This window comes from Pelobates fuscus, chromosome 11 (assembly GCF_036172605.1).
Source record: "Pelobates fuscus isolate aPelFus1 chromosome 11, aPelFus1.pri, whole genome shotgun sequence".
NCBI classification, from domain to species: domain Eukaryota; kingdom Metazoa; phylum Chordata; class Amphibia; order Anura; family Pelobatidae; genus Pelobates; species Pelobates fuscus.
This window is the reverse complement of record NC_086327.1, coordinates 133,325,790-133,349,325: the sequence shown is the minus strand read 5'-3', so window position 1 is coordinate 133,349,325 and position 23,536 is coordinate 133,325,790. Positions and strand designations below refer to the sequence as shown.

The 23,536-nt window shown below is 40.8% G+C and overlaps 1 protein-coding gene across 2 annotated transcripts in view; it reads left to right on the top strand.

Annotated features, from left to right (window-relative positions):
* ETS1 (ETS proto-oncogene 1, transcription factor) overlaps positions 1-23,536 on the top strand; it is a 38,770-nt gene that overhangs the window by 2,211 nt on the left and 13,023 nt on the right. For both annotated transcript variants that reach the window (XM_063436737.1, XM_063436736.1), the window contains exons 2-3: positions 22,386-22,505; positions 22,811-23,011. In XM_063436737.1, the coding sequence (XP_063292807.1) occupies positions 22,386-22,505; positions 22,811-23,011 (321 nt within the window). The remainder of the gene's footprint in view (positions 1-22,385; positions 22,506-22,810; positions 23,012-23,536) is intronic.

Sequence of the window (23,536 nt, the reverse complement as noted above, 5' to 3'; positions counted from 1 at the left end):
GAGGGAGGGTTATTCAATAAACTGGGGTCGTGAAGAACTGATAATGAAATTACAGAATCAATGGCAAAACAGTGAGTTACCAAAAATGAGATTTTTATCCAATTTGGACACTTCACCCAAGTTTCCATTTCCATGACAATTCTTGACATTTCTAGATATAGTGTATAATGCATGCCACACAGAGCAGTATATAAGCGCTCGGTGTTTTTACATAGTGTTCATGCACATGAAGGCAGAAGAGTCACATTTTGAGCTGGAGAAAGTAAATTACAGCAATAAGAACTGCTTCTATTATTAGATATTTCTCTGAGTAATACATGATCCTATATGTTGGTTAAGAGATCAGCCAGTAATTCTACCCCCCTGTGTAATGAATCTAAGGGCTGGAGATAAGAAGATTACTGTAATCTGATTATTCCTGTGATATTCTGAACACTTACTTCTTCTCTGATGTCATATCGTCTCCTATACCCCTGTATCTCTATACTGGGAGAGGATCTGAGCATTGGGCCTATTGTCCACCATAGGGACACCATAATAAGGCCCACATTGTGCTTTATAGAGTTATATGCTAACTCAGGATTTTAGCAAATAACATCTGAATGGAAAATTGATCTGTAACTTTAACTGAGCTGAAGAATAATTACAGATCATATTTTAGTTCTCTAACATTTGTTTATTGAATAACCACAGGTGTGAATTTACAGACAGATTGATGAATAGATAGTTCAATCAACTTTCCCAGAAATGCTTCACTGGGTCCACAAAGCTTTTTCCTTTTTTTTTTTTTTTTTTTTATTGCATCTAGAGCTTACTGGTTTTTGCATTGTGTTATGGGTGATAGCTTCTAGACGTGGGACTGTGAGGATAGATTGTCTATTCCTAGATTGTGACTGAGAGGATAGCTTGTCTGTTTCTGGATAGTTAATAGGCGATAGTTGTCCTGTTTCTATATTGTAACTGAGAGGGTAGCTTGTCTAGATGTAGGACTGAGAAGATAGCCTTTATGTTTCTAGATTTAGGACTGAGAGGGTAGCTTGTCTAGATGTAGGACTGAGAAGATAGCCTTTATGTTTCTAGATTTAGGACTGAGAGGGTAGCTTGTCTAGATGTAGGACTGAGAAGATAGCCTTTATGTTTCTAGATTTAGGACTGAGAGGGTAGCTTGTCTAGATGTAGGACTGAGAAGATAGCTTCTAGATGTAGGACTGAGAAGATAGCCTTTATGTTTCTAGATTTAGGACTATGAGGGTAGCTTGTCTGTTTCTGGATTGGAACTCTGAGTATCAGTTTCTGGATAGTTTATTAGGTTATTGCTTGCTTCTAGATTGGGTCTGAGAGGATAGCTGGATTGTTTCTGAATGAAAGATGAATACAATTTTTTTTATCGTGATTGAGAGTAGAACATTTTTATGTAAGCATAAAGGGTCACTGGTTTTAGTTTGAAATAGATTTGTTTTTCTCCAGAATTGTTCTATATAAGTAATTTTGTGTAGTCTCTTGGCTATATACTTTGTGATTTGTCTATTAAAGCTGTGTTGGAGACTTTCTCAAAAATGAGCTTTGAGTCTTTGCCAAAATGTGAGAACTATGCAGTTTTATACCAATGTTACGAAGAATGTTGTATTTCATTGATAAATCGTGCAGTGAATATACAGTCTGAGTCTCAAGTCATTTACAGCCAAGTAGGACCTGTTCCAGGTTCCAAGTCGGGAGCTGTCCGACCCCCATCATACCCTACTCATCACTTTACGTAATAGCACAGTATTCCCTTTTAATTGTCCATCAAACTGTTTGGTTTGAAAAGGATTCTCTTACTCGTTAGTGTAGTAATTCTGCAATTTTACAGAAAAATGTTTCATGTCACTATCTGTGCGTTTATCAACATAGAGTGTAACGGCCCATCAGATATGCAAATACCCATACATTCTGCAAGATTGGCGCTTGTTAATGTGTAGAAAGCTGGCTTTTGGCAATTAAGACTTTCAATCCATTTTATTGACACGTATGTAAACCCATAAAAGTAGGGATTATTTGTGTGTGCATATGTGAATCTGATAAAGAACCTAAGTGAGGAGGACACACCAATGAGTCTGATTAGGCGGTCAACTGTTAAGGGCATTGTAAAAAAAAGATGACAAAAGTCCTGCATATGTAATAGCTGTCACTGATGGGTGTAAGCAGGCCTCTCCTACTTCTGCAGATATTGCTTCACCGTTAAAAACTGGGGCGTGTGGGTTTACATGGGGTTTGCCAGTTACATCTCACCCATGGTTATTGCCGTGAGATGTGTAGGTTAATGAAAACAAATGGAATATCCTCATTCAAAGCAAAAATAACAATTTTGAATGCTGATATAAACTGGGGATTTATAAATAACTATTTGCAAGTATACACTTTACCAAAAACAAAAAAGAGAGTCTAAGTGAATACAAAAGCTGTTAAGCTTTTCTCTGGCTGAAAATTTTACTCAAATCTATCCCATCATGTATAGGCTTTATTCAAGATGGCCAAAATTAGGGGATCTTCAAGAAAAATAGTTAGTGATCAGAACTGCAATTCTATTTAGCAGAATAAAAGGAGATTGTTTGCAAAAAAAGGTTGCTTAGATAAATGTTTACTACGGTATGTGAACATTATTTGAGGCTAGCTGGTATAGATCTTAGGTTAAGATATATACATATATTACCTACATAGACATACTAGGTACTTATGTCTTAGTATAATGGTAGCTAGTTACAATTATCTCCTAAGATACAAAGTTCTATTTGATTGAAAGGACATGCAGCATAGATTAAGAAAAAGCCTCTTCCCTGTTAAACTCACTAGACAGTCAGAGATTGAAAAAGAGAAAGAGTTACGTGCTAATTAAAATTTCCCATGCTTAGGTATGCATGGTATGATACACCAACGTGATAGTGTTTGCCCTGTGAAGTGAAAAGAATGCCCGACGCGCGTTTCGGTGCACAGCGTGTGCACCTTCGTCAGGGATAAAATATACACTCACTCAGAGTCACTCCAAAAAAAAAAAAAGTGTGCTGGAACCGACGACGCAGTAGGCTTGTAATAAAAGAGGGCCCACGCCTGAGGTGTAATGAAAAGTATAGATAGAGGGAGTGGAGGGTGGGGACATGCGAATCGCTAAAGCACGTACAGGGCGGAGGAAGGTGAGTAGTGGCTTTAAATAGGGTAACATGCCCCTCCCACAACTGCAGGCCAAGCCTTCGCCTTTATTGAAATTATGCCAAAGAGCATGTCTTGTTCACTTTTGATGAATTGGCAGCATTAAAACCCCCTTTGCTGCAACGGGAGGCTCCTTATGTAACCCCCTATTCACGGACTTGCTTGGAAATTGGGGTTCGATGCAAGCAAACTTGGGAAACTGAATGAAACATGCCAACATTTCATTTTACTAGAGTATCATGGGAAAATGAAGTTTGCATGAAATGCCATGTTAGTGCCTTTTCAGAAGGCTATAATGCTGTCAGAATGTAGTTTTATTAAACACTCGGGGCCCAATAGCAACTTAATCTCAATGTGTGCCTTATAATGTTAAACCCCTTTTAAACGATTTGACCACAACGTTTATTTCAGTGTGTTGCCGCCTGACCAGCCCCTTTGCCTCTTACTCTGGCGCCTGGCTCTAGTGAGGAAGCAATTCTCTTCGATGCCGGTGATAAGCTGAGAGTGTAGGCTTATGTTTCCAGCCGGCCATTGCTGCGCAGCTTGTACACAGTATATATTGTCATTATTTTCTGCTAGTGGTGACGTTACTAAAGCGGAAAAGGGTTAATTGTAAAACTGAAAGAACACCTAAATAATTTTTAATGAAAAATGACCACAACAAATATAGATATTTTAAGTGCTTGATTGCAAAAGCTCTTATCTCCAACACAGTTCCTCTTTAGCCGGTTTGTCATGTTGCAGCAAGTTATTTTTGCAATAAAACTAGTTACTGAACGCTATATGCCAATCTGTGCCGACGTTAAGTGTGTGACGAGTTGGTTATATCTGTCCCAATACAGTTCAGATTGCCATAGGGAATATTATTATGATTTTATTATTTATATAGTGCCATTAGATTCCGTAGCGCTGTACAATGGGAATATCCAGTCATTTTAATGACACAGGGGCCAACCAGGGCAAAGATGGGAGACTGCGCTGACAACGTATGGTCCTTCAGCTCTTGTGGCATGTGTTTCCTATGACACCTCTGATTGAATGAGCATTATTGGAAATGTAGTATGTGACAGCCAGGGTCCCAGGGTTCAGCCAACATTTCTCTAGATCAGGGCTGTGCAATGTTTAACGGGAGGGCAACAGACTGCACGGCAGATTAGGTTTGTGGCTGGGCTTATGCTACTTGGGGTAATAAAACCCATTGGTTTTCTGTCCTTTAAAAGGTCAGAAGGTCAATTTCAGGCCCAAGGGCCGCCATATATGGTTTATCTAGATAATCTAGAATTCTCTACCAGGCAGTGTGATCTGGAAGTCAACATACCCCAAATCTATATCAATGTTTCACACGTACTGTAAGAAATGTGTTTGTCTTTTTATCAATACAATAATTATTATGGTTTTGGTAGAAATATTGATTACTATGGCGGTGCATTCAATTAAATGATATACTTGTATATCATGGAATACATTGTATGATATAGTAAATAAATAAGACAAGTATATCGTAAATAAATACGGTATTGAATACATTGTATAATATAGTAAATAAGGCATGGAATACATTGTATGATATAGTAAATAAATAAGACAAGTATATCGTAAATAAATACGGTATTGAATACATTGTATAATATATTAAATAAGGCATGGAATACATTGTATGATATAGTAAATAAATACATTATTGAATACATTGTATGATATATTAAATAAAAAAAAAGGCATTGAATACATTGTGTGATATAGTAAATCAATACGGTATTGAATACATTGTATGATATAGCAAATTAATACGGTATTGAATACATTGTATGATATATTAAATTAATACATTATTGAATACATTGTGTGATATAGTAAATAAATACGGTATTAAATACTTTGTGGGATATAGTAAATACATACTATAAATTCCTGCAATGGATATTTTGTTACTGATGTTAGCCGGACCGTGTATAATGTTTTCAGAGAACATGTCTCAGAATTTAATTGATTGAATTCCCAAGAGTCTTCATTCCTGGAAGTCGCCCTGGCCAGGACAATAGCGGCTAAAAAAGTCCAAATTTTATGTAGATCCAGGAAGTGGATAATGAATTCTTGCTCTCTGACCTCATCTGCCCTTTATCTCACTGAGACTAAATTAGATTATGTTAAAGTCATGATGGCTCTTTGTGTGTTAATTCCAATTAAACTGGATTATACCCCAGGTGAACACCAGGAGAATAAGCCCCCACCCTTATTTTTCAACTTGTTTTTTCAAACCTGGGATTTTTTTGAATGTAGAGAGCGTTTACCTGCCCACACACATGCTGAGTGGAAAGCACTTTTAGTGAAACTAGAGTTGAGTTTTTAGGTGTAGTGTGGTTAACATTTCGTGTCAGTATGCTCAGCTTTTTGTACTGCTTATTAATTAAGATTCACTGGCCGTTTAAAGCGAAAGAGCCATACAAATCTTTTACTATCTCATTCTAAGCACAATTCTTTAAATAATCGTTTTTAGAACATTATAGTCTATGGATTGTAGAATGAATGCAATTTAATGATGCTGTTTACTGATTGTATGTGTTTCCGTTCCTTTCATTTACCCATTCTGTGAAAAAGAGTTCCAGTTTTATAATTGCATATTATATATATATATATATATATTATTCTTTTCAGCTGAACTATGAATTGTAAACTTTATTCTCAAATAATAAAAAAAAAAAATGTGCATCTGTTGTCTTAAAATCTCTCTTGTCACATCGCTAAAATCCCCAAACTCGTTGAATACATCTCAGTTGCCCTTATTGGGACTTTGATTGGGCATCTCCAATAGTAAAACCTCCCATGAAAGAAGAATTTATTTCATTTATGCCCCAAAATCGTAATGTCCGACTGTGTCTTTTTAAAACCTTGTTGTTTTTGCCACTTCATTACCAAGCTCTTATTATAATTCTCTCGCCAGTTCACCACCTTCCATTTTAATGAATAAACCTCTCTGTGAATGTGTTGTTGGCCCTGACTCGCTCGTCTATACCAATGATGAGCCAGTTGAGAGGACATCCACAGTGTCCAGTTTAGCCATTGCTGGTATTAGAGGGACACTCCGGACCCCTATCACATTTTATCTTGCTGAAGTGCTTTATGTGTGAAGAGTGTGTCCTCTTTTTGTCATTTTATAAAAAGTGCAGATTTCTTTAGAAACTGTCACTTTTATAAATTAACCTTGTTAAACCCCCTGACTATGAATCCGACACCCGGTCATGTTACTTCCTGGTTTGGTTAGCTCAATGGAGCTGCTTCAAGAGGCAGCAATTGCCCAGAGCTCCAGACTTGTAAAGACTTCTCATTGAGCTGCATTGGGAAGTCTGTGATTGGACAGCCGCAGAAAGTCAAGGCGGGGCTAAAAGGGGAGGCCCCGCAATGGCTGCAGACTAGAGGTCTGCAGCTTTTGTAAGCTATTTTTAGCTTTACATCCAATGAAAAGTACATATTTAAATGCATGCATGTTTTCATTGTGGTACATGTTTTATTATTTTTGGTATTTGAGCAGTGAGGGGTTACTTTAAAGGGACTCTATTATCATCACCATCTGAAGTTTGCATCATTTGCAAAGACACCCGACAGTGACATCGCCGCTGGGTGCAGAGGAAGGTGAGTTATATTTACCTGAAATAAAGACAAAAGAGGAGAGGCATGTGCAGCTACCCCAAATAAGGAAACAAGAAAACAAGTTTTTTTTAATTTGTTGGTAAAAACTAATGAGAATCAGTGTACAGAATGTCACAAGAGCAGCAGGATAGTAATTACTCACTCCAGAATGGCAGTGTATGTGCTCCAAGTTCTTGCCGGCAGCAATTGTCTCCAATTCTGAACATTCTCACAAAAATAGCAATATCACCCTCAAAAGAACTTAATGGGATAAAACGAAGCGGTATCTGGAGAACGAGTATCCTCGTAGAGCAGATTTATCACAATATCACGAACATGGCATGCCCACCGTAATAAGCCCAACTCATAGGAGTTGTAACTGAAACATTTCTGCTCTGGGCATCAAAAAAGAAAGAAGAGGGGGACAAACCAACCCCAAAACTAAATAACCTTCGGAACTGATTGAGTTTCACGTCACTACTGGACGCCTTTTTTTTTTCTCATTGACAAAGCGTTCAGTGAAACGTGTTTAGTTCCAGTTTCATTTAGTTTTTATTTATTTTTTTGTCCTCTTCCTTTTTTTTTGATGCCCAAAGCAGTGATGTGTTATGGTGGGCATGCCAAGTTCACAATATTTTAATAAATACACTACAAGGATACTCGTTCTCCAGATATCTCTCCGTTTTATCCAATTAAGTTCTTTTGAGTGCTATAATGCTATATATATATTTTGAGAATATACTTACACGAACCTGTCCCTCGCAGACACTGCCACGCTTTTCCGTCTGATCCTCTTTAGCGCAAGGCTTTTACTCCGCCTTATGTCAAGCTTTGTCAAGCAGAGGAAAAATACTGAGATTAAGTAGTCCCTACCTTGTCTTAGTAATTCATTTGACTGGGTTGGAATTTCAGTGAAATTCGAATACAGTAAATGTGAAAGATTTTAATGAAATTCTCATTGGGGGGGGGGGGAGGGGTGACAGAGTTCCTTTATCTCTGCTGAATGAACAACGTAAAATAAAATATCTAAGCTGGCGAAGTAAACGTTATTCCAAATAGTTTAAATGTTCTGAGATCTGATGTCTGCATTCTTATAAAAAGTCTGACATGTTTGTAACCGTTAAACAAATCATCTTGCTTTTTGACTTAATATATCTAGGGACAATTCTGCATGTTTTGTCTCTGTACAACTTTATCACATACGGTACGTCATGGTACGGTGTTGTTACCTTTTGGGGTTCTATAAACGAGGAATTACTTGGGCAAACTTCTAAAAGTGGAGCAGTTTCAGGAGCCCTGCATTGGTTTCCATGGTTACTGCCCCATTTCTTTAGCCCTGTGCCCCAGAGTTGCTGGCTATACAGAGAAGCGATTGTGGTGTTTCTGGATACTTACTTTTGTGAGGGGGAACAGCACAGTGTGTGTGTGTGATGCAGAAAATGTTTGTGGTGTGACTGTTGCACGCCTGAACATCACTGGCCAATGAAGAATGTTAGCCGGTGGTGGCTGCATGTGCGATGGTGGGCGCATAATGTATATATAGTATCGGTCACTATGCAGATCTACAGCCTGGTATCGAAGGACTAGTAGAAAGCGTCTGTTTCTTTCTGTCTCACTATCCAGGAAGCGCATTATCTTGTTACTACAGCTGACGTGATGGTGAAAGGCTGCCGCCTCTGTCCATGAAGCTGTGATAGATTTATAACATGCAGCGACATTCATTTATATAGTTAGGTTTTATTATATTGATAATATTTTTAATAAATTAACCCCTCCCAGCAATATAAGAGTGGAAGCCGAAATGGAGAGCAACATTGCAAAGTAACCTGTATCTTTACTCCACGCTGGGGTTACACCCAGCAGAGAAACAGATTTCGCTACCAGGAGTCCCTTGGTATTTTTAAAGACTTTGCAGTCTGCCACTTACCTGAGTGCCCGGGTGCCTTCAATCTGGTCCCTTTTTACTGATGTGGCTATGGTGGGGCTTCCTACGTGTGCATTAGCGACATCAATGAAGTCCATATTTGGACAGAATTCATTGGCCACGAGGGTCTGGTGAACTGGAAATACTTTACAATTTGGCGATTTTTGCACAGATTTGCAGTTCTTGTGTTAATACTCAGTTAAGTGCATAAACCTGTGGTTTGTGTTAGTGCTTAGTATAGTCTATGTAGCCTTCACTATGTGCTTTACAAGTTGTTTTAAGGCCAGATACACACATCGTTTCAACCCACATCTTTCTAGTACATACAGCTACTAATGCCTGGGGTTTAGACTCAAGTGATAAATCGTTTCAGGTTAATTCTCTCTTAAACTTTGGCGTTTATTCGCTAACAGGGATTTTGACATACTGACAAGGGAATAGCAAATAATTGATAAACCGGAAATTCTTCAACGCTGTTTTCAAGTATGACTATATTGGCCTAAAATGTGTGATTTGTCGTGATTGTGTTTAATGAACACATTCTGGGAATGGGAGACACAAAACATATTTCATGAAACTTAAACTTTATCCCAATGTGTTAGAAACTGATCAATATTTTCTATCCCAGACTGCGGAACCTTCTAATGTTGGGGTCCTAATGCTGCGAAGGAGATCTGAGTTATGGTTTTAGGGACCCTGTAGTACAGATGTCCATCGTGTGACACTGAGATGTATCACTTCTAAACACATTGTTAGATGAGATTTGGTTGCATGTTTAACCCCTTAAGGACACATGACATGTGTGACATGTCACGATTCCCTTTTATTCCAGAAGTTTGGTACTTAAGGGGTTGGTGCTCCCTAAAAGCAAAAAAAAAAAAAATAGTTTATTTGTCTTCGAGAGATATTGACTTTTATTTACTAAAAAGTGAATTTCAAATTTTATGTCAAAATAGCCAAACTGGAAAAATCCTCTAAGTCAACTCCGCTTTCAGTTTGACTGATCCGGCCTTAAATTAGAAATTCTCATTGAATGCACTTTGAAATCTCACTAGTGAATAACTCTGCAAATATTTACTGCGTTTGCGCTGATGCTAACCGTGTGTCGATTGCAATAATTTTATTCATCATCCTGAGTGTTCGTTTATTTTGGCATTTTCTCTCAAAACATTCCTACGTATTGATCTGTCCAATGTCTGTGACTCGGCTGTGCATGCATTTTCTGCGTTGGAACCCGATCACAAAGCAGCGTTAATCGTTGTCATGAAGGCCACACACCCAGAAACATATCTTGCCAAATTGGATTTTATTTTTTGTATATTTCTTGTAGTATATGTTTTTTTTTGCGTGTGTGTAATTTGGGTTAGTTGCCTGAGACGTAGACTCACACCCAGCGGGGCCTGTTGGTTTTGCAGACAATGTGGTCAGATGTAGCAGGCTGCACTAGCTGAGCCCTTTAAGTAACGGTTTTCACACCTCTTGCTGCAGCTGTGGGCTTGCCTTATGAAATTCTTATTACCTTATACCTTGTGCTGGATACATGTAGCTCATACACTACCAGGGGCCTTTCTATCATTATCCATCACACACTGCTCAATGAATTGACATGGGAAATCACAAAGTGAGCACAAAGTGTCATTTTGGAGCAAAGTTCTAAACGTGGAGCAATAAGTAGCAACATTCCACTGGTTTCCATGGTGATTGCGCCAGTTTATAACCCCTGCAGTGTGCCTCATGCTATCATGCCTTCGTCGTTCTCCTGCTCGTCTTGTCTTTACCAGTTGATATTGTTATCTAATTGATTCTGGGGGTCCTTATGGCGGTTCTGTGGGTTGCTCATGGTTCCTGTCTCTGTTGATGCTGCCTGTCTCTGTTAATGCTGCCTGTCTCTGTTAATGCTGCCTGTCTCTGTTAATGCTGCCTGTCTCTGCTGATGCCGTCTGTCTCTGCTGATGCCGCCTGTCTCTGCTGATGCCGCCTGTCTCTGCTGATGTTGCCTGTCTCTTCTCATGGTGCTTGTCTTTGCTCATGTTGCCTGTCTCTGTTGATGCTGCCTGTCTCTGCTCATGGTTCCTGTCTCTGTTGATACTGCTTGTCTATGCTAATGGTGCCTGTCTCTGCTGATGCCGCCTGTCTCTACTGATGCTGCCTGTCTCTGCTCATGGTTCCTGTCTCTGTTAATGCTGCCTGTCTCTATTGATACTGCCTGTGTCTGCTCATGGTTCCTGTCTCTGTTAATGCTGCCTGTCTCTGCTCATGGTTTCTGTCTCTGTTAATGCTGCCTGTCTCTGCTCATGGTTTCTGTCTCTGTTAATGCTGCCTGTCTTTGCTGATGCTTTCTGTCTTTGCTGATGTTGCCTGTCTTTGCTGATGTTGCCTGTCTCTGCTGATGTTGCCTGTCTCTGCTGATGCTGCCTGTCTCTGTTAATGCTGCCTGTTTCTGCTGATGCCTCCTGTCTCTGTTGATGCTGCCTGTCTCTGCTCATGGTGCCTGTCTCTGTTGATGCTGTCTGTCTCTGCTCATGCTGCCTGTAACTACTTTGTCATACAAATTAGTAAACCTGTATAACAATATAAATAATATTAATAATAATAATAATAATAACTATATATTTTTACTAGCTTGCTGATCTGTTGTGTTGGAAGAGGGCAGAACTATGGTGAATTCATGTTTTCCGTTTTCCCCTCAAAATAAATAAATAAAATAATATGTCTGCTGTGTGCATTGTTGTACTTGTGCTGCTTGCTGTGTCTCTAACTATATTGCAGCATGTTACAATGTGACTAACAATGTATGTGTGAAATGCAATGCAGTTAGCCCTATCCAGGTGATTGAAGCCCAGCACACTCACTATGTGTCATTTGCTGCTTTGGGGCAAATATTCCAGTAACCCCATTTATTGCCAGTAATAAACCATTCTCATCATATAGATACTGAATGGTTCTCACTATATTTTACACGCGTTTAGTCATATGAGGAATTCCGTAATGATGAGGCAATGCATGCACACAGAGATCGAGCAGGCTGGATGCTCTGTTGATCTTTGAAATATTTCTTTGTGGTTGGTTCAGAGTTAACTGTCTGTAAAGCCAAGTCCCTCACTTTAGTCTCACCAGAGAGAGAGCATCAAGGCTAGTGTCTCATAGCAAGAGACAGCCAGATAAAAAGAGCCAGGTGACAGTCATTCTGAGATGGAGACATTTTTAGCCTGGTACTATTAACCAAGATTACTCTTCTTCACATAGGTGTTTGTCAGCTACAATTCCAGTGACTCCCAGCCTAAAGGATGGCTCGTGGTAGTGAGAACATCTGAGCTGACAATATTACTGTTTAAATTATGGGCCATTAAAAGTGATTTTTGGAGCAATAATTGGAGACTCGCTCTAGATGCTGGATGTTTAATGATAGTTTGTGCAGGATGGTGGGGTCAGCTTTTACAAATAGCGACCAGTGGTTTCTAGTGACTTCAGTTTAACAATTCATGGTGCCATCATTTTACTTACCCTTCCGGTATTACCAATATATACTCTGTATTTATCCTGGCAGGCCCAATTGATGGCCCTTTTTTTTTTTAAAGGGTTGCTGTTGTAACTTGCTATGGTATATGTTGGCATTTTATTAAGCATATGATTGTGTTTCAGGTTTACCCTTGTGCTAGGTGAACCATTTGCTCTTGGTGCCCAGTTATAGATGGGCGCTGCTCTTTCAAACTGATAATTCTGGTGCAAATTAGTCACGTTCTGGCCTGTTGAAAAACCCAAGCCAGAATAATGTAAAATCAGGAGATATTTCTGTGTGCCAGTGTCACAGTTATTTTTTTACTGAAAGTTGCTTGCCGTGCCTGCAAGAATTAACATTTATATCTGTTTGTGCTGAATTTTGAGACCCACCAATTGTTTGTTTATAACATTTGGCAAAATATTTCAGTCGATACAACTTGAAACAATTATCCTGGAGTGCACTGTGGGGGTTCCTGGGGCCCCGGGCTCTATTTGGCTGCTATGATCTCTGCTGGAGTGACCGGCCTGGGGGGGGATCCGCTCAAATCTCCTATCAGCAAGGAACACATTAACAGCTCACTTTAGCCATATATTAGACACTGTACAGTATCCATACCTCCCAAGTGGCCCTTGTTAGGAGGGACAGTCCTTATTTTGGGCCCATCCCAAAGTATTACTGGTATTATTGCAGTTTGTACCAGTGATTAACCGGCATTCCAACCACACTCTTTGGTTCTGTCCTCGTCCAAACTGTACAATAAATCAGTGCCTCTCATTGTACCTGGTCATCTGTTGTCATGGCAACCCAACACCAAGGCTTGCCAAAAGGGTACATCTACGGGCTACTGTAAAATATCTCCCATAATGCTTTGTCAACAGTACTTCTACAGAAGTGGAGGACATACTTTTTAAATTGAATCCCTGCATCATTCAATTTTTATTTTGAATATTTCCCAGTGTGTTTGTCTTTAAAAGGGCCTTTTCACTAAGCAGTGGCTAGACTCGACCCAAACTTTGCAGTCTGTTACTGCAACTCACCCTCCTTGTGTGATGTCCAAGACCTCATATCCTATAAAGTAACCTTGGCACAACTCCAGCGCTCTATTCCCCTAGTACCCTCAAAGCTGACCCTGCTCCCTGTGTCCTGTTACAGTGGATGGAACTTACTCTCTCCCGGCTTTGTGGTGTTTGCAGAGAGGACATGTTGAGACTCTCAGGCGACGTTTGTTTGGAATTTTTCCCACATGTCTGAGGCATGTTTTGGGAATATGATAAAAGCATGTTGAAGTGGCATGAAAGGGGCGTTGGTGTGAGTGTGAAGCCATCGCAGTGCGCCTCGGCCTGTGAGAAGATTTTCATGTTTTAAGGAAGGTTCCCTTGGGGAGCAGCACTGCAGGGCTGTGAGAAAAAATTCCTCCATCAAGTCAGCCCTTAGAACTGTAATCACTTCCATATGAAGGGGGCACCACTGGGGGTGTGAGAAATTGGCCTTCGCTGAGTGGTTTGGTGCGGGCTGTTCACAAGCAACATGGAAAAAAGGAAGGAAAAAATAAATAAAATAAATGTTTAGATTTCTTTAACCCGTGTGCAGCTGCAGAGTCTTGTGGCACACATCGCCATAAAGGGTCCCAAATATACATTCCGCATAGGACTTTGGTTCCCACATAGGGATTGTGTGCGAACGCCATGTGTCTGCGCGGGGGGGAAGGCGGGGAATCTGTGCGTGAGGGCTGCGGGCCTAGGAGGAGGTTAATCAGGCAGTGTGGGAATATTTGGAAAGTGCAGTCAGTTTGGCTGCAGAACGCGGAGATGTGATTTAGCTCTCATGCACGTCATGACGATGAACTAGGACCGTCCCTTCTGGTGGTCTTACATTACACTGCAGTGACTCAGTTTCTAGATGTGGAGAGAGTGGAAATTAACCTTACCGTATCTGGACACAGTAACTGAGCAGGATTTTATAACAAACATTTGCTTTATTGTGAGATGGAGATTTGAAACTTAGGGGATAAAATCTGCAAAGTGAAATTACCCTTCTTGTTACTCAGAGTGAGAGACTAACGCCAATAAAGACCACGTCATAATTGTCTAAACTCATTTCTTTATCCCTTTAAGAATTGCAACATTCGGAAATTGGAACGATCCCAACAAAAACCTGGCGAATCTTCCTGATGATTCCATCAGTGTACATAGTAGCTACCCCACAATTAGAATATTTAGCATTCTGTAGGTTTCCATGGCGACTGCTCCATTTTTAGAACTTTGCTTCATTGCGTTACCGGTACCTGTCTGGAAGATTGCTTAGAATTCAGGGCGTTTCTGTAATTGACACAATAAAAAGCTAATTCTTTACTCTTTATACATGGTGCTAAGAATCCGGCATCCAAAAGTGGTTTTATAAGGGATACACGCTAATGTATGTTCATCCGATGATAAATTGTAACAGGTAATAGTTACAGCTGTGGGCTCTTAGGGTTTATAAAGATCTGAGATAAGTCTAGTTTTGTTTGAACATCGTCCCAGTGGAGTTTGGCCCATAAAGGTGTGAAGATAATCCATCTTCTCACATGCATTTAATGTTAGATCCTGTGCAGAGAATAATGATAGCACCTGCGATCAGCATTTCACAAGGTTCACGGAAGAGGACAGAGATCATGTTTTAGAGTTAAATGATATGGCTGTGTCTTATCACTGATAATACCCACATACCTCTTCTGCAACTGTCACTAGTCTAATACTATCCTTACCTTTTTGTGTCATTTTACCCCACTCCCTCTAGCATGTAAGCTCATTGAGCAGGGCCCTCAACCCCTCTGTTACTGTGTGTCCAACTTGTCTGGTTACAACTACATGTCTGTTCGTCCACCCATTGTAAAGCGCTGCGGAATTTGACGGCGCTCTATAAATAATATAATAATAATAATACCTAGTATAACCAATAAGGTGTCCTTGCTCTGGTATAAAGAGATTTGTATTGTAATAGTAGATTTATCCAATTAATTTACAAGACCATTCTACCTTGGACAAATATACGTCTTCCATAAGCCGTAGCACATCACAGTGAAGCCATATTTTAGGATGATGACATTTTCTGAATTTTAACAAAGACTAACAAGACGTTCATGGTGACGTCAATGGTGTCCTTGTGATCAGGGCGGAACTGATTATAAATTGTGCTTTTCACAGTTAATATTTTGCAGTTTTTGCTGTCAGCTGCTAGTAATATTCTCTCATTATTTATAGCAGCAGTATTTTACAGAAAGGGGAGTTAAATGCTGTAGTACAAGGAGCCAGCACATGGATGTAAACCAGTTGCACTTTATTAATAATACTAAGATCTTTACTCCTGTTAGTGGAGGGGGATATAAAGACTGTCGAATGGTGACTCGATGCTGCTTCTTCGTCACACGTTGAGCTCCGGTGACAGTCACTGCAGCCGTGTTTACATGTATTAGTGTGCATGTTTATTTACCGTGTATCTGGCTGTATATATAGTGATACCATTACATGGAGTCCAGACATTTGTTATTGTTATATGTAGAGCCAACATAGTTCATGGTGGTTTACTGTTGAAATATAAAAATAAAAACAAAAAGATGAATAAGATAAAATACAAACACAAGACAACCCCCATTCCTCCGAATTTAACCCCTTTAGATCCAGGGGTATTTAGATCCAGGGGTATATACGGTGACAGGCCTTGCCTTTTCTTGGTCCTGGAGTACCTAAAGGGTTAACATTGGAAGGTAGGTGAGAACCCTCCTGGTTCAGACATCAGGGCAGGGGTTTGCTCTTACCCTATCAGCGTCGCCCGCCTGTCATTTGTATGTTCCCCTTGGAGCTGCTGTGATAATCCGCTGTAACGTTTTGGCTAATGTTCCCTAATCCCCTCCTAGCACTGACAAGGAAAGGAACACCCGCTGGTTTCCAAGCCTGGAATCTGATCCTCCTTGAAGTCAGGTGGCCGCCTCGCTACCGCTGCATGGCAAATTTACTTTGTATCAAAGAGTCTAGATTAAGCACCGCCATGAGTTATCGGTTTAATGTAAGTTCCAGTTTGTTTATTATGGGGAGAGGCGTTCACTAACATCAGTTGCGAGAAATTAGAAAATAATTAAAAGTATAATTGGAATATTAGGCTGAAACAGCTGAACTAGAATAATTCTTTATGTGAGCTAAATATTAAGCTTGTTTCTTTTGGGTTTAGTTCCTTATTAATATGATTATTATTTATAAAGCACCAACAAATTCCGTAGCGCTGTACGATATTCCCTGAACACCTTAGCTGTGATGCTACTGATGGCTATGGTTTTAATGAGGGACGCGGGTCGGAGTTCGTACCTAGGTCACTCACTAGTTTGGCACAGAAAGCTGATCATTATGATGGATTGATGATATGATTGATAAATCCAGCCATTGCTACAGATCATTCCTGTTTGAAACCAACACGGTGACCGTCTAGACCATGATTCACAGAGCAATGGTATTGAAATGGTTAATAATCTCACTCTACGGATCCCAGTCAAAAGTAATTGGTTTCTAAGATAGGGTATGGCTGGAGGTGTGTCCAGGGGCGGGGCTATTTCAGGACATTTAAGGTGACTACATGATCTAATGATAAACATTTACGTAACTGAAAATGTAATTTAAAACAGGAACAATGTATCTTATTTACACAGACTGATTTCTAAACACATTTATTGTAGTTTAAAGACACATTACTGGGAGTATTATTACTGTGGAGCTCTGTTATACACTCAGACACATTACTAGGAGTATTATTGCTGTGGAACTCTGTTATACACTCAGACACATTACTGGGAGTATTATTACTGTGGAGCTCTGTTATACACAGACACATTACTGGGAGTATTATTACTGTGGAGCTCTGTTATACACTCAGACACATTACTGGCATTATTATTACTGTGGAGCTCTGTTATACACTCAGACACATTACTGGCATTATTATTACTGTGGAGCTCTGTTATATACTCAGACACATTACTGGGAGTATTATTGCTGTGGAGCTCTGTTATACACTCGGACACATTACTGGGAGTATTATTGCTGTGGGGCTCTGTTATACACTCAGACACATTACTGGGAGTATTATTACTGTGGAGCTCTGTTATACACAGACACATTACTGGGAGTATTATTACTGTGGAGCTCTGTTATACACTCAGACACATTACTGGCAGTATTATTACTGTGGAGCTCTGTTATACACTCAGACACATTACTGGGAGTATTACTGCTGTGGGGCTCTGTTATACACTCGGACACATTACTGGGAGTATTATTGCTGTGGGGCTCTGTTATACACTCAGACACATTACTGGGAGTATTATTGCTGTGGGGCTCTGTTATACACTCAGACACATTACTGGGAGTATTATTGCTGTCGAGCTCTGTTATACACGCAGGCACATTACTGGGAGTATTATTGCTGTGGAGCTCTGTTATACACTCAGACACATTACTGGCATTATTATTACTGTGGAGCTCTGTTATACACTCAGACACATTACTGGCATTATTATTACTGTGGAGCTCTGTTATATACTCAGACACATTACTGGGAGTATTATTGCTGTGGAGCTCTGTTATACACTCGGACACATTACTGGGAGTATTATTGCTGTGGGGCTCTGTTATACACTCAGACACATTACTGGGAGTATTATTACTGTGGAGCTCTGTTATACACAGACACATTACTGGGAGTATTATTACTGTGGAGCTCTGTTATACACTCAGACACATTACTGGCAGTATTATTACTGTGGAGCTCTGTTATACACTCAGACACATTACTGGGAGTATTACTGCTGTGGGGCTCTGTTATACACTCGGACACATTACTGGGAGTATTATTGCTGTGGGGCTCTGTTATACACTCAGACACATTACTGGGAGTATTATTGCTGTGGGGCTCTGTTATACACTCAGACACATTACTGGGAGTATTATTGCTGTCGAGCTCTGTTATACACGCAGGCACATTACTGGGAGTATTATTGCTGTGGAGCTCTGTTATACACTCAGACACATTACTGGGAGTATTATTGCTGTGGAGCTCTGTTATACACTCAGACACATTACTGGGAGTGTTATTGCTGTGGAGCTCTGTTACACACTCAGACACATTACTGTGAGTATTATTGCTGTGGAGCTCTGTTTCACACTCAGACACATTACTGGGAGTGTTATTGCTGTGGAGCTCTGTTACACACTCAGACACATTACTGGGAGTATTATTGCTGTGGGGCTCTGTTATACACTCAGACACATTACTGGGAGTATTATTGCTGTGGGGCTCTGTTATACACTCAGACACATTACTGGGAGTATTATTGCTGTCGAGCTCTGTTATACAATCAGACACATTACTGGGAGTATTATTACTGTGGAGCTCTGTTATACACTCACACACACCAACAATATAGAGCTCCTAGACATAAGGATAGAAACGAGGGCCAGAGGGATTTGGGCCTAAAATAGGGACAATTAGGAGGTATACCTAATAAATAAGTAAATGAAAGCAGAAGTTTAAATCTCCATCCCTCTGGCTGTTAATTAAATTCCAATGTCATCTAAAGCTGGCACAGAGTGATGGGTGTTGATAATAATTACATTGCATTAACAGGATTTCACCCAGAACTGAGCAGGTTTTATGATGTTACAATTACTCTAAATGGTGAAGAACTGTGTAATCACCTAATAAGAATAAATAATGTGCAAAAGTAACCCTTTTAGGGCTTCATGTCCAGCACCTTGTAGGGTTAAATGTCCCCCCACCCCCAGCCATTCCTGAGTAATTGGAAGCCTGGAGAGTCAGAGCACATTATCCCAGTAACATTCACTAGCCCAGATATTGCACAACTCCCAGCAAGTGTCCTTAGGAGTCTCCTGCTCTCAGTTTTCTGTTTATGAGAGAGATCGGAGGTGAAATGTCTTGTGATGTCAGACCGTATTTAAATTTACAGAAATGCACCCGCAGTCAGCATAGAGAGAGCATACAGAAATGAGGAGAAATGAAACAATGTCTCTCGTTCTCCCCTATGTTAGCCGTGTGCCCCCCCCCCCGTGTTGATGTTGCTCCTTTTATGACGCCAATGATGTAAATATAATGTTTCTGATTAGTCCTGTAACCTCTGCTTTGTCATGATCCTGGTGTGCATTAAATGACAGGTACCCTCTGTGTGATCACACAGTTCTAAACACCAAGTGCTCAGTATACAGCATCAGAACACACATACCAAGTGTGACTGGCCAGAGGTAGTTCTTTTTATCTTAGATTACAAATATGTTCCTTCAAGGCCTTCCCCCCCACCCCCCCCATCCACCGCGCAGGAAACCCAACGCGTACAAAAAGCAATGGGCTAGCTATTTTAACAAACAACAAAAAACATCACTTACTGCTTAGACCACGAGAAATATGTATCAGTTTGGGAAACAATACTTCTTAGTATAAGTGATGTTTCTAAAGTCTTTCTCAGATGTCTTTACCTGATCATTCTCCAGTTTGTCCTAATCATGCCTTGAGTGCGAAGATTTCTCAAAAAGCCTGAACTGTTTAGGGTGGAATGCTGCAGTGGGCTGTATACTGTGAAACTTGGAGAGACAGCCTCTGCTTTGACAGTAGCGTCTCCAGGATTCATACTTAGGGGGAAGAGGCACATAAGGGGCCAGAGACAAAAGTACAGGGGCAGTTATTAAACGTGTATATATGCGTCTGTGTGTGTGTGTGTGTGTGTGTATGTGTATACATACATACACAAAGCTCGACAAATTCTAGGCTCCAGGTTGCCATGGTGACTAGACATTTCGCCCTGGCGCCTGGCATATGTCAGCCCTTTGCTAAGCTGCGCAGGAAACATTAAAGCCGGGCGCCGCGGGGAGCATGGAGGCGGCGTGCGAGGGAGCAGTAACATTCCTGCAGTTCCTCTCTGCTCCCTTACGCGCTGTTTCGTGACATGACGTCACTCCGGAAGATTGAGAGGAGACACACTGGATGCCAGGTAAAGATCCACTCAGCTCTCCCAAAGGTAGGGAGGCTAGGTGGATTTAAATAGCAATTTGTGAGTGTGAGAAAATGTGTGTGTGTGTGTGTGTGTGTGCCTGTCACTGTATGTCTGTCAGTGTGTGTCTCGGTCAGAGACCGGGGGCGGAGCTTGTGTACGCAGAAGCTGCTGAACAGTGGCGAAACTAACGTAGAGTGGGCCCTGGAGTGAGTGGCCCCCTTTGTACCCCCCCTGTGACGCCCTAATTGATTAAGGCCAGACTGAATATTTTTTTAAAAGATCCAGCACCGACAGCTATTTTGAGTATGTTTGGGAAACCTTTTCACACGAGGGATCTCTTATTTCTAGAACTGCTGTTTTTCCATACAGAAGGAGGTTTGCACAGTCCCCAGGGGATTACATTAACATTTTGCTTTTTAATGCTCTGTCTTGGATGTTGTTTTAGATGGTGTATAAATGTTTGTGGGTTTGCTTTTCTTGTTTAAAGTTTCGGAAATGTTGTATATTTCCTCCAGCCTGATCGTACCAGTCTTGAAGCTGCATCCATTTAACAATGTATTGTTTATTGTGATTATCTGTGTATACAGAGTATACTGTACACCATGTGCATGTATTTGTGTATGATGTAGAGTCAGAGGTAACATTCTATTGATTTCCATGGCAGTTACTCTGACTTTATGGTCCATTTTGGAGCCTCTTTGCAGTGTTTCCAGCCCGGCTCAGTCCTCGGGAGCCATTATGCTGTCCCAGGATCAGGGGTCTCTCAGTGGATCCCATCCTGGGGCGATTTGACATGCTATAGCATAGCGTGTGAATGTATTGCTCTAGATTTGGCAAACTCCTATTCCTCGAGGTGAATCTGGATTTGTCATGCTCTCTATGCGCGTTCGTGTTGTGGATTTGGCTCCAGTCTCCGAGTCTCACATGACACAGCGCAATGTTCCTGGACGGAGTTTGCTTTCTTTGTTATTCTAAGAAGCCGTGCCTCGAGTCTCCGTTTAATTTTAACGCTATTCTGCAGTGAGCGCCGGACTGTATGTGTCTGGCCTGGAATGTTGAAAGCTGTGCAATCTTGGGAGAAAATCTCTCTCATGGTGATACTGTCACTGACGATATGGAGTTAATATCTGGCGTGTTACTACTAGCCGGGCTGGCCACCGTACACACAGGCCTGGTATGAACTGTCACAATGCTTGGAATGAAAAACAAGGCCTGTACCCGGACTGCGGGAACATCTGTACAGAATATAGTGAGGGCAATACTCTAAGGGCTGGCCGGCACTTATCGGTGTTGGCTGCTGTTTTCGAACTGTGTGGAGAATGATGAATGGGACACTTTGCTGATAAGAGACAGTGGCCGGTCTATGCATCTGACCTCTGTGTGTCATGGGCCCTTTGGCCACTCAGGTCAGAAGGAGAGGTGAAGAGGTCTCTCTGTGTTACCAGTTCTAATATATCTCCTATTGTTCCAGGTCTGTGACCAGCGACACTGTCTGACTGTTCTAAGACAGCAGGAGGGGAATGATTTCCCTAAAATGTGTCACCATTACTATGCATGACGGCAATCGTGAAGCTGGATTTCATTTATTGATTTCCTGATATCACTTCATACCTTTCTCTAGCTCCCTGACTATAAAATGTTTGTTCAGTGAATACGAACGGCAGATACAGGACCTGGATTCCTGTAGGCGCCTTTTAATAAATCGGAATATTTCATTTTAAGAGGCAAATGGCAGTGGCGGCTATTTAAGTTGTTAATGGGCCAGTGACTCTCCCTCGCTTTAATAAAGTCACGTTGTATTTGCTTATTTACGGGTTACAGTATGTGATAGCTGGCTGCTCACTGAATTCTGTGATAATGAATTATACGGGTCTTTTCAAATATACACAGAGCCATTGCAATTTTATAAGAAAATAGACCCCAAACACATTTTATGTCATATGCCCTACACAGAGCTAACCGTCTGGCTATAATTAACCCCACTGAAAGACATGGGACAGATATTTGGGTCCTGACTTTCCTGAATTATGTGTAAAACAGGCTAATTTGTGATGCAGTCATATTTATTCCCCTGCCACAAGCCCCTCCCCCGCGGAACTGACCATGCTCTTTTATTTCAGATATGGAATGTGCGGACGTTCCCCTTCTAACGCCAAGCAGTAAGGAGATGATGTCACAGGCGTTACGAGCCACCTTTAGTGGATTTGCCAAAGAACAGCAGCGTCTGGGAATACCCATAGGTGAGGAATTTGTTCATGAACGATTGTTTTATCCAATATAATCATATATTTCACATAAATGCCGAATAGACGGTGCTGATTCCTACCAGGTATGTTTTTGACATTGTAAAATTCTAAATGTTTTTTTTTTAACAAGCTTTTAAATAAAGATTTCTAATGACATATATTCACAGGAGCGTACTGACTGCTGATTAACCCTAGCCTATCATGGAATCAGTTAAACACACTCCTCTTTTAAGTGTACAGCACCCTCCTTGTGCTCCCCTCCTTTTAATATGTACCCCTCTTGTTGTTCTCCCACGCAGACCCCCGGGAGTGGACAGATGCCAATGTAAGAGACTGGGTGTCTTGGGCTGTTAATGAATTTACTTTGAAAGGAGTGGACTTCCAGAAGTTTCGAATGAACGGAGCCGCATTGTGTGCCCTTGGCAAGGAGTGCTTCCTTGAACTCGCCCCAGATTTTGTTGGGGACATCTTATGGGAGCACTTAGAGATCCTGCAAAAAGGTAGAGTAACAGTCTTCATCCGTAATATATAATGAGGGCGGTGTATAATAACAATTCCAGGGAAACGTTCTACATTTGTCTCAATCAGCAGGAACATTTCATTGGTTTCCATGGTGACTGCTCCACTTTTAGCAATTTGCTCCACAATGTTGACTTCCAAGGGCTATGCTGTTAAAAGCATGTCTACAACCTTGGTGGTTACTGTAGCCAGTTGCACTTTTTATATGTTATGTGCAGTAAGCACGCACATGTATAGGTCCACCTGCTGCGCCAACTGCGTGCAAGATTAAAATAAAACTAGGCCTGTTTTCTAGCAATGGAAATTGGCCCCACGATCGGCTGTTTTCACATTTAATATGAGGTTAGAAGTGCTGAGAACTGCTCGGCTGCCTGTATCCCTTCTCCAAGGCGTGAGATCTGTTATTCCGCACTTGATATTTTGTTTTTCTGCAAACTCCTACGTTTTGTATCTCTTGTCCAAGCATTGGCAACGATACCACAATCACACCATGCCAGGACCATTTA